At 40.4% G+C, this 12,221-nt stretch overlaps 1 protein-coding gene across 1 annotated transcript in view; it reads left to right on the top strand.

Annotated features, from left to right (window-relative positions):
* Positions 1 to 10,720, top strand: part of EGLN1 (egl-9 family hypoxia inducible factor 1) — a 39,186-nt gene extending 28,466 nt beyond the window's left edge. The window contains exons 2-5 of the mRNA XM_009901178.2: positions 3,989 to 4,108; positions 6,518 to 6,654; positions 7,891 to 7,958; positions 10,195 to 10,720. Coding sequence (XP_009899480.2) covers positions 3,989 to 4,108; positions 6,518 to 6,654; positions 7,891 to 7,958; positions 10,195 to 10,259 — 390 coding nt within the window. The 3' untranslated portion in view covers positions 10,260 to 10,720. The remainder of the gene's footprint in view (positions 1 to 3,988; positions 4,109 to 6,517; positions 6,655 to 7,890; positions 7,959 to 10,194) is intronic.
* The last annotated feature ends 1,501 nt before the right edge of the window (positions 10,721 to 12,221 follow it).

Here is a 12,221-nt window from a genome sequence, read left to right as displayed (position 1 = left end):
GATGTATCTTAGCAAAACCCCTTAAATTTAACTTCCCTGTTATTAGGAATGCTGTTATGGGATTGGACCTAAATCTGCTTTCAGCACGGGACTGTTCATGCTCCATGAGAGCTGGATAGTGTTTATGTGGTACGTGGGCCGTTTTTCAAAAGGGTTGGCTTTCACTCGAAACAAAATATCTTCCTCTTCCAGCCCAGCATTGCTTTGGGTTTGTTCCTTTTTTTCTCCATAAGAAAGGAAGTTACAGAGCCCTTATTACATTATTTGATATCTTTGACTTGATGTTGTGATTTTTGTGGGTTTCTCTTCCTGCAGCAAAACGGGTGAGTCATGGCTTTGACAAATACTAGGTTACATTACTTGATACATACAATACGTTTACATGAGACCTGTAATGATGACTACACTACAATTACAGTAAAAGGATTGAGAGGCTTAAGAGCCTAATCTTAAAATAAGTATATTTGGATTTTATAGAATTTTTTGGTTCTTTTTTTTTTTTTTTTCCATGTAGAGTAGTCACTTCCTTTTCATGTGAATGAAGTTCAGCCTAATTTTTAGTTCGGTTGGTTGGTTGGCTTTTTTTTTTATATAGCCAGGATGCTGCTGTTGGTGGAATACTATGTTCTGAATTCTGCCTAGAAGGAGCTCCCAAAAAATTGCTTCTTCACTTAAGAGAGTATATGGAAATAAAGAGTTTTAAAATGTTTGCTACTGTAGCAAAATCTTCTTATGTGTGCTGCAGAAGTATTTTACTGACTGAACTGCAAGTACTTTATTTCTAAGCCTGCTCAAAGCAGAGTTTCTTGCAAGTAATGCAGTTCCTTTATTGCCCCTCTTTCTTGCTGATTCGTGGTTGTATTATCCATGGACTATGGCAAGTTTTATTTGCTCATGTTTTAGAAAAGAGGGGTGGGGGAATGTAAAAGTGTCAGTAGAAAGCAAAAAAAATTATCTTGGTGATACTGTGAAATGCAATGAAACAGTTGATTTGAAATTCTGATCTGATGGGTTCATAGGATGTTAGGGGTTGGAAGGGACCTTTGCAGATCATCAAGTCCAACCCCCCTGCCAGATCAGGATCATATAATCTAGTAAAGGTCATGCAGGAACACATCCAGATGAGTTTTGAAAGTCTCCAGAGAAGGAAACTCCACAACCTCTCTGGGGATCCTGTTCCAGTGCTCTGTGATCCTCACAGTGAAGAAGTTCCTCCTCATGTTGAGGCGGAACCTCCTGTGCTGTAATTTCTATCCATTACCCCTTGTCCTATCACAGGGCACAATGGAGAAGAGCTTGTTCCCTCCCTCTTGACACTCAGACCTCAGATACAGATAAACATTTATTAAATCCCCTCTCAGTCGTCTTTCCTCCAGACTAAAAAGCCCTGGGGCTCTCAGCCTCTGCTCACAGGGCATGTGCTCCAGTCCCTTAATCATCCTGGTAGCTCTCTGTTGGGCTCTCTCCAGCAGATCCTTTTCCCTCTTGAACCGGGGAGCCCAAAACTGAATGCAGTATTCCAGGCAAGGTCTCACCAGGGCAGAGCAGAGGGAGAGGAGAACATCCCTCAGTCTGCTGGACACACTCCTAATGCACCCCAGGATCCCATTGGCCCTCTTGTCCACACGGGCACATTGCTGACCCATGGATAACTTCTTGTCCACCAGGACTACCGGGTCTTTCTCCACTGGGCTGCTCTCCAGCAGATCACCTCCTAACCTGTACTGGTGTAGTTTATTATTCTTTCCCAGGTGCAGGACTCTGCACTTACCCTTGTTGAACCTCATTAGGTTTCTCTCTGCCCAGCTCTCCAGTCTGTCCAAATCTCACTGAATGGCTGCACAGCCTTCAGGTGTATCAGCCAAGCTGCCTAGTTTGGTATCATCAGCAACCTTGCTGAGCAGACACTGTCTGTCTGTCCCCTCATCAATGTCATTGATGAAGATGTTGAACAGGACCAGACCCAGCACTGATCCCTGGGAGACTCCACTAGTTACAGCTCTCCAGCTGGACTTGGCACCATTGACCACCACTCTTTGCACTCTATTGTGTAACCAGTTCCTAACCCATCTCACTCTCTGTTCTTCTGTTCCACACTGTCTGAGCTTAGTCACAAGGATGTTATGGGAGACAGTGTCAAAAGCCTTGCTAAGGTCAAGGCAGACTACATCCACTGGTCTCCCTGCATCTACCCATTCTGTTATATCATAGAAGGCTATCAGATTAGTCAAACTTGATTTCCCCTTGGTAAATCCATGCTGACTGCTCCTGATAACCTTCTTTTCTTCCAAGTGCCTAGAAATGACCTCCCCAATAAGCCACTCCATCATTTTTCCAGGGGTGGAGGTGAGGCTCACTGGTCTGTAGTTTCCTGGAACCTCTTTCTTGCCCTTTTTGAAAACTGGAGTGACATTGGCTTTCCTCCAGTCCTCAGGCACCTCTCCGGTCTGCCAGGAGTTTGTAGAAATGATGGAATGTGGTAGAGAGACAACATCAGGCAGCTCTCAACACCCTTGGGTGTATCTCATCAGGGTCCATGGACTTGTGAATATTCCGTTTGTGTAACTGATCCCTAACCCAATCTTCATTGACCAGTGGAGAGTCTTCCCTCTTCCAGGCTTCTTCTCCTTCATCCAGGGTCTGGACTTCATTGGGGAGTTCAGTCTTAGGAGTAAAGACTGAAGCAAAGAAGGCATTCAGCAACTCTGCCTTCTCTGCATCCTCAGTTACCAGGGCTGACAGTTAACACTTTACTGGGAAAAATACTTTTGATATTTTATGTAAGAGAGATGAAGGAGCTTGCAGTCCAGACATCTGGCTTTAAAAGCTAACTTAATAAGGCAAAATCTGGACAAGAATGATTGCATTTAAAAGTATTGGCATTTGTTGGGTTTGGGCTTTTTTTATGCAGCAGACATTGACCGAGGTTAGTAGTGTGTTGGACTGTTGCTAGAAGCTCCCTTTTTAGCTTTTCTTTCGAAATCATGTCATGGCTCATTGCAGATTGGAGGTTAACATTGCAGATGGTAGTGGATAGCTTGGCCTGGAAAATGTTGTTCTGATATTTTTCAAAAGGCTGAAATGATTGCTGCTTGCAGAAGATACATAAAGATATGAAGATGTGCTGTACGACAAACTGACCATGTGAGCTGATAGCTAATCAGTCTAATGAGGCCATCTGTTAACAAGATCACCAGTCTGTTTTGCATGCACATCCGCATGTCTGAAGACTCAGAAATCAAGTCACCTTCTAGGGATCTTTCAAGTCAGCTAAGTGCACCATTGGAAGCCAAATATACTACTGTACATCATTTGATGTTCAGAAGGTTATTCCAGATTACTGTTCGATGACCATTTTCAGTTTCTCACTTCTTGACTAAAAAGGATGTTTTTGTTTTACATGTAGGCTTGCTTTAACAAAGGTTCAAAGACCTCCTATGTACAGGCCAAAACATGAGCCCAAGGGTGTATTTGAGGTAATGGAGTAAGATAGGCTAATGGTCTTGTCTAAAATGTCCAAAAATAGTTCAGTGCTGCTTTTTCAGGAGGAATTATTTGCATTGGAAGCACAGGAGGAGGTGGAAAGGAAAGAAGCAGGGGGGAGGGATAGCTGTTTGTGAACTGTAGTCTGGAAAACAAGTGTTCTTATCAGAAGGAGTAGCACATGCAGTAGTTTAATTATTTTTCCTCTCATATTTCAAGGGAGGGAAATCCGAATAAGTAGTCACAACACAGGAGCATCTCCACCTTCCATACCTCAATGTTCACCTCAATGTGTTACATGCCTTTGTTGTAGACATCCTTTTGGGTTCAAAACCAGGTTTTAAATGGAAAGAAAGCACAGATTTAAAAAAAAAATATTCCCATTATTTCTAACAATTTTTCTGTTGCTTATGAATAAATGAGTTAGGAATTGATACAGCTAAAATGTAGCCTTCCAACACAGAGGAAAAACTAATTATGTTTGTTTGTTTGTTTTTAACTGTAGGCTATGGTGGCTTGTTATCCAGGCAATGGAACAGGATATGTGCGCCATGTTGATAATCCAAATGGAGATGGAAGATGTGTTACGTGTATATATTACCTTAATAAAGACTGGGATGCCAAGGTAGGCAACAGTTTCTTTCTAGAACGCTGGGTTTTTACATATACTTGCTAATGCACCTTTGTTTGCTTGTGTTCTTACATTATGTTAACTGTGGGTATCTTTTACCTCCCTGATTCTGCTGTTGGTGAGGAATGAGGAGTTTATTTTCAGGGTTTTGAATGATGCCAGCAGGACCTCTGACAGTGAGATTGAAAGAAAAATGCATGTTTTTCATGAGTGGTGCCAGCATCCCAATTTCATAAATATGTAGTTATACAACTATTATTATTTGTATGGTAAGCACACACAGAGGCACAAAGAGTAAATAGAATAGAATAAACCAGGTTGGAAGAGACCTTCAAGATCATCACGTCCAACCCATCATCCAACACCACCTAATCAACTAAACCATGCAACCAAGCACCCTATCAAGTCTCCTCCTGAACACCTCCAGTGATGGTGACTCCACCACCTCCCTGGGCAGCCCATTCCAATGGGCAATCATTCTCTCTGTGTAGAACTTCTTCCTAACCTCCAGCCTAAACCTCCCCTGGCACAGCTTGAGACCGTGTCCTCTTGTTCTGGTGCTGGTTGCCTGGGAGAAGAGACCAACCTCTGCCTGTCTACAACCTCCCTTCAGGTAGTTGTAGGGAGCAATAAGGAACATTTGAAAAGAAATGGCTTTTAGTTTGTTTTTCCTCACACTCCTGTTGAAAGATGCTATAGCCTGGGAGCAGTTTCAGATAAGGCGAGTATTATGGTTGTTGCAATGTCAAGAGAGTTCAAAGCAGCACAAGGCTTTGTATCATTGTAGATACAGGGTGTAGGTTAGATGAGGATCTATAAAACTGTTCAAATAGCTTACAAATTCACTGTCAGCAACTCAAAATTTTCCATAGAAGTAGTGACTATGATAAATGAATTTGCTAATAGGGATTTTCCTAGCAATTCAGTGGGATTAGGCAGATTTGAAGAATAGATGCAGCATCTGTCTGTATTGAAAGCATGATAGAGTAATTCAAAGTACAGCAGTGCAAAATTGTTTATTCCTTAATTGCTGTGCAGCCAGCTGTGAAGAAGTTTATTGTCATCATATATTGAAAATGCTTGGTGGTACTACTACTTAGTAAGTAGCATGTGGAAGGGCACATAAGCAGTCCATTTCTGTGGATGGAGTGCACTAAGTAAGGATAACACAGGTTGCAGCTGAGAGGTTTTTGTTTTGTGTGGGTTTTCCCACTTTTCTTGAGTGCTGTCCCTAAGAGCTGGATGAGACAATGCAACTGATAACATCCTTGCATAGAACATTCTAGTTTGGAAAGCTGAGTGAGAAAATAAGGACTTGAAGCTTTCTGTTTCTGACTTCCTCTTTGAAATGTTAAACTGAATACTTCAAATAGAAAATAAATGGCTAGCCTTATTTGACATGATAACATCTTTGCATGTAAGTGAACTGGTTGGACTGAACATTTAAAATACAACTTTGGGGCATTTTTAGCTCATTTCCAGTTTCTTTCTGGAAAAAAGTTAATATGCACCAGAGTGTAGAAGTCAAATAAATTGTGTTATTGCAGTAATTGAAAAAAATACCAGCTGGATATTTAATTGGTGACCAAAAATACATTATTTTTCCTTCAAAATCTGTTTTAAATTACAAGCTAATATATTACCAGCTGTGTTGGTTATCAAAGAAGCTCAGACTTTCTTTAGGAGAACAAATTGTCACTTCTTGTTTTCTGATTTAGTTCATGATTTAAAAACCAGTTCTTTATATCAATTTACCTTGCACTTACTTGCACTTTTCCATGAAGGTTACAGTGGCTATCTTAGTTAGATTTAATGACATCAATAATTATCAGTAGGAAGATGTTAATGTGACTTAAAAATAATTGACCCCACCTACCTGTGCTGTTTTCTAGGCATATACAGGTAGGTCCAAATGTCTCCAAGCCCTGGAGAGGTCTAAATTGGCCGGGATTAATAGACATTCAAGCTTAATTACAGAAACATGACATAAATTTGTGCTGCTGCTGAAACAATCTCTTTAACGGGAAAGGGTGAAACTGGGATGCAAACCACCGTGTTCCTCTCATCTTTCCAACATATTTTAGGCACTGTGTAGAATCAGTCTTATCCATTTTTTGTGAGCAGGTAATGCAGCTAGAAACCAACCAGTCAAAACCCACAGCTTTTTACTTAAACACGACTGAAGGTTTGATATTTGCAAGTATACTGAAATTATTCAGTGAAAATGTGTGGAAAGTTTTGTTAAAATTTATCGACGGAAGATCAATGGATTTGTAATTTCTGCAGCGTCTGATAAAGGCTTTTATTTCACTTACAGGGGTCTGAAATATTTTTAGACGTTCAGGATTTTTAATACAGTGAGATGTTGTTCTCAAGCACTGGTTTTAAATATTTAATTTGTAGGTAAGCGGAGGCATCCTTCGGATATTTCCGGAAGGCAAAGCCCAGTTCGCTGATATCGAACCCAAATTCGATAGACTGCTATTCTTCTGGTCTGATCGCCGCAACCCTCATGAAGTACAGCCAGCATTTGCTACAAGGTAAGGCTGGCGGAACAAATCCTCATAAGGAAGGACCCAGTCTGAGGTCTTTCCATCTATAGTTCCAGTCTCACTGTGATGGGAAGAGGGTTTTCTCTACTGATTGATTAAGCCTTTGCTTTGCTTCTGAATCTATACCAGTGCAGGTAGAAGGGAGGACTGGAAACACCAGAAATTTCTCAGCGTGTACTTGTCAGATTTGGGTAGGAGCGCACAGAGCCATAAGCTGACTCCACCTTAGCCATGGGGTGTTGTCCTCATTATTTCTCTGTAATGGCTTTACACTCTTCTACCTGCCCTTTGTTCTTAGCATTTTGCCGTGTTACTGGAAGATTGGCAAGGTACTTGAATTTTCAGTCCCATCTTGTTGGGAGGGAGCTGTTAGAAAAATAGTCAAACTAAGTCACCCCATTCTAGTTTAGGAATGGGTAGAGAGCACAACTACAAATCTTTCCTTTCTCTGGAGTGTTAGAGTAGTTGTGCCAAGTTTAAGTCACAGGAGGAACTTGATAGCTCCTTTGTCTCTGTACCACAGTGGATGATGCCAAAGGTACCTGCCTTTACTGCCCCCACATTGAGTTTCCAGGTAGCATTTGTAGTTGAATCACTAGAATTGTTGATCCAGACTTCCTGTTGCCCATATCACAACACAATGCACTGAACACTGACTGGAGCTGTGAGGTAACATGAGTACCTTTGCAAGAAGCAACTTGGAATTGCCATCAGCATGTCAGAAGGCTGTGCCTCTCTCCCCTCCCTGTGTTTCCGGTGCCATTTGCTAAAGCTCCTTAAAGTCCTTTCTCAGTAGCTGATATTTCATATTTAAATCCTCTATGGGCAGTGGAAAAGTAGAGGAGCTCTGTAATAAGGGGTGGTTAATTTTCCTGTATGGCAAACACCCATAAGAAGAATTTCTTCCAATGTGACTTGGTGATGGGCTTGACTTAGTAAAGCAAAAGCTGAAGTCACAGGACAAGGTGATACGGACAGAGGTGGTTTTGCAGGTTCTGGGCAAGAATCTGAACCAACTCATTAGGAGAAAGAAGCATAAGCTTGCAGCATCACTTTCAATGACCGTTCAGGTGACACTATAAGAAGAAAAAGTCCTGTGCTTCATGAAGTATTTTTTCTTTCAGACTGTGGAAATATCTCATTTAAGTTGTGTTTTATGTGAAATGCTTTACTGGTTGGTTTTTTTTTTTCATAGTTCAGTTCTTTTTCCGTCCATTTCCCTAGGTACGCAATAACAGTGTGGTATTTTGATGCAGATGAACGAGCACGAGCTAAAGTAAAATATCTAACAGGTAATCTCTTGTTACTATCTTCTGTGTTGGGTTTTTGTGTGTTTTTTTGGGGTTGGTTTGTTTTTTTCTGGAAGAATGGCTAAGTAGTCCAGCCTCATCTCCTTGACCCATCCTGTGTGCAAAAAGGGAGAGAAAAACAGTGTAACTCAGCTTTTACAGGGAAGGTGACCCAGTGTTTGAACTGCTGGGCAGTGGCTTAGAAAATCCAGGCCTGTGCTTTGTCCTGCTCACACTTCCTATGAGACCTGAGGCAGCTCAGTATTTTTATCTGGAGGATACAGCTTCTCCATAGTCTAGTCTCTGTAAAGAGATGCAGGGGTTAAATGCAGCAGAGCCCAAGATGCACAGCAGAACTGAGAGCCCTGGAAGTAGTTTGATCAGATATGATTCAACAAGTGAATAAAACTTAATTTGATCAGAATATCTACAGTGGAAAAAGAAAGCTTAAAATCAAAATGTGGAAGCAAAGAATGCAGTTACTTCCTCAGTTTCCAATTCTACATGTCTAGCATCTGTTTTCCTTTTCTAGTTTCTCCTTCAAGAGGAAGTTGATCTAATTTTCCTGTTCAAATTAGCCTAGGACTTCTGTCATGCTTGTAATTGCTGTCACGATTTTGTATTTTGATTATAGTTGAAAAAACCCAAACAACAGCAAAACAAGGTGTACCACAAGTTTACACATGCACAGGGTCAGTTTCTCCACAGTTTGTTTTTTTCCCAGGAGTACCAAAACCAATAGTGTTGAAGACATGCCAGTCATTTCCAAATGAGATTTCCATTCATTGCTCTTAGGCATCTGAAGCTCCTAAGTAGGAGCAGAGCTATCTAGCAGCTGTAAAAGCTGCAGCTTAGCTCTGCCCTGCTTGGTGCAGCCAATGTCTGTGCATTTTGGGAGTGGTGAGAGCAGTGTAGCTCCTGCTTGACTTGCAAAGAAGTGCAGGGAGTCCCTCAGCTCCATCCAGGCAGGCTGTCCCACTGTTCCGTTGCACATGCCCAGCAAGGCTCGGTGAGTTCCTAGGCAGTTAAAATGCTAGATAATGCCTGCCTGGACTTGACAGGAAGCCTGCCTGTGTGTCCAAGCTAGACTTTGTGTCATTGCACAGCTCCTGGAGCCAATCTTGCTGGATTTGAGTTGTTTCAGTTGTCTCCATGCAGCTTCAGCTGCTGTCTTTTCAGAGAAAGTGCAGTGAAATGATTTGGGTGGACTTGATGTCTGCATGGAAGGCGCTCTCCCCAAGCCCTCCTCCTCCAGGTTCCCCCTAAATTTTGGGCACTGAAAGAAGTCTGGTTTGGGGTAGCTGTTTAAATTTGGTGGTTTGCTGTATAGTATCATGTTGTGATTGCAGTTTTTGTTTGCAAGTAAAATTGCACTCTTTGTTTTGTATCTGCCACAAGAAGTATGCAAAATGCTTTTTACTTTCTACTGACAATAAGATATAAAATTACAGAATGAAACACCCTAAAATAGAAGCATATTAATTTTCATCTTACTGTCATGCTGCATGGTGTTAGTTACACTATGTGTGGCTTTTCCTTGAATATGAGATAGTCTGCTGATTTTTTTTTTTTTATAGTTAAACTTCTGTTTGGGCTTGTTGCATTTAGTAGTGGCTAAATTTGGTAAGAGTTGAATCCCCTAGCCCTTCTGCATCCTCTAAGGACTGGCTGGAACATTAGGGGATTCATCTTCTACCAAACTTTATCTATCACTAAGTGCAACAGGGGCACTTGAGGATGTCCGTGTAAAGTTTTAGAGGAAAGGACAGAAGAGGTGTGGGTTGGTTGGTGGTTTTCTGTTTGGGTTTTGGTTGTGGGTTTTGTGGTGTTTGGTTTTTTGGGTTGTTTTTTTGGTGGGTTTTTTGGTTTTTTTTCTTAGAAGAAAATCAAATGCAGTGTTACATCTTAAATTCCTCAGTTTCTTCACATAGGCAAATAACCAGAAACTCCAGATGTTCTGGTCAATATCCTCAGATGAGCTTCAAAACTGCCCATATGAAGATGAATTATCCAGTTTTCTATTTGGGCAGCCAAATACATGTCCACTTTCAGAGATAATGAGTGACCAGGGTTACAGAGAATATACAAAACCAGCTGTCTTGCTGGATTGGATGTACTGGACAATCTTAGAAGCATTGTCTTGAAATTAATCTGAAAATTGATGTAGCAATTTGATAGACTGTACTTTGATGATAAATGCCAAAAAAATAATACCAGTTTCCTTTTCATATTTCTGCAGGTGAAAAAGGTGTGAGGGTTGAACTTAATAAACCTTCTGACTCAGTTGGGAAAGACGTTTTATAAGCCTTTGATTTAGCAACTCCTCTTGCTATTCTCCCTGATAAATCTTGATGCTATCTATTAACTTCTGAATGTGAATAACAAGATAAAAGAAAATCAACAACAAACCAACATCTTAATAAAGAAGCCAACAGTGTTTCAATGTTGCATCAAATAGGAGGTCCTTTGACCACTGAAGCATTGTACTATGTGATTGTGACTCCAGGCCTGTGACTGCTTATGTGAAGAAGATAAGCAATCAGTAAGAAACAGCAGATGCATCTGGACATAAATAAGTGCCCTACATAGAATTTGTCCATCCTTATATTTTGCCAGACCTGTCATCCAGCTGATTCCAATTCATCTCTCCCTTTTTTTATATGGTAAAAGTTTGAATTTTGGGTAATTTTTGTATGACCAGGTACAGTTTATCAAAATTGAGTCTTAAAAAAAAAAAAAAAAAAAAAAAAAGAAAAAAGAAAAGAAAAGAAAAAAAAAAAGACACAAAAAAACCCCAGAAAAAAGTGAAAAAAAAAAAAAAGAGAAAAAAAATTACAGTATTCTCCAAAATAACATGGATCTATTTTTGTAAAACTGTTCATACTGTTCTCCTCTGCCATGAAAGACCTAATTTAATGTAAGGGTTGCCAGTAACTGATAATCACTTTAATTTTCTTTACACCTTAAGTCAGAAAAGGAGCACTTTAATTACCAGCTAAAAACCTGATTGTTTTATATCATATCTCACACTAATCTTAACTTTTAAAGATTGCTGCTGTATTGTTTTGGGGGGGGGGGGGGGGGGGGAGGGGTTGGTTTATTTTGTTGATGTTTGTTTATTTTGGGGCTGGATTTTTTTTGTTTGTTTCTTTGGTTTGGGGGTTTGTTGTTGCTGGTTGGTTGGTTTGTTTGTTTTTAACTATGTCCTCTTGAACCTCATTAACAGAAGCAAATCAGTATCTCACTGTTACTAACATTCAGTTTGTGGGTTTTGTTTGTTCAATCCACAGAGGGGAAATTTCTGTCTCTTCTTTGTTTTCTGGTTGGTTTGTTTGTTGTTTTGTTCATCTTTTTTGCTTGGTTGTTGGGGGTTTTTTTGGGTTGCGTGTTGGGTTGGGGGGGTTGGGTTTTGAGTTTTGTTTGGGGTTTTGGGGGGGGGAGAGCAGAGAGTGGTTTTGGTGTTTTTTGGGGGGGGGTTGGTTGTTTGTTTGGGTTTTTTTTAAGTGACTGGCACTAAGCGAACTTGACACTATCAGTTGCTGTCATTGGCTTTGGGGACCTGGTAAATACCATTAAGTTGCAAGAATATACAAGGGCTTTCCTAGGCTATTAGAGGTACCCAGAACCTCCTTACATACTTGACAGAAAAAGTTGAGCTTTCTTCCTTTTCTAAAGTACACTTGCCCACCCCCCTTTCCTTTGTACATAAGTTAATAGAATATCTGAAATTCTTTTTTTGTTTGTTTTTTTTAATTTCCTTTTCAAATGTTGGTGTCCTATGCAGTCTGTAATTTGACACCTTGATCTATTATATAGTATCAAGGAGATAGTCAGCACACTGAAGCTGAAGTGCATCACTGTAGGCTCCTTGTGCAGTACATCGTTAGGTTTTCACCGTGCTGAGGGGTTCCCACAAAAAGGCACTGCCCTTTGATCAATACTGAGGTGTGTATTTAGTATGAAAAAACTGTCTTTTACATTGTTTTCATTTTATTAAGGAGAGGGGACATCACAGAATACAAGCCAAATGTGCAGAAACTTTTATGCTCTTAAGAAATCAATGGTTTGGACACATTTTTATTTTAATTTTTCCTTTTTTTTTTTTTCCCCCCCTTTATTTTTTTTTTTCCTTCCCTGAGCTTTAAAAGCTTAAGAAAACAAAAGCAAACCTATAAAAGACAGCATTCACAATTGCAGGACTTTGGGAGTGGATGAACTTACCCACCGCAGTTTTCTATCTGTCCCTTGTTTCCTTACTCAGCCAAA

This window comes from Dryobates pubescens, chromosome 6 (genome assembly GCF_014839835.1).
Source record: "Dryobates pubescens isolate bDryPub1 chromosome 6, bDryPub1.pri, whole genome shotgun sequence".
Lineage (NCBI taxonomy): Eukaryota > Metazoa > Chordata > Aves > Piciformes > Picidae > Dryobates > Dryobates pubescens.
The sequence above is the reverse complement of the archived record's forward strand: the minus strand, read 5'-3'. Positions and strand labels throughout refer to the sequence as shown.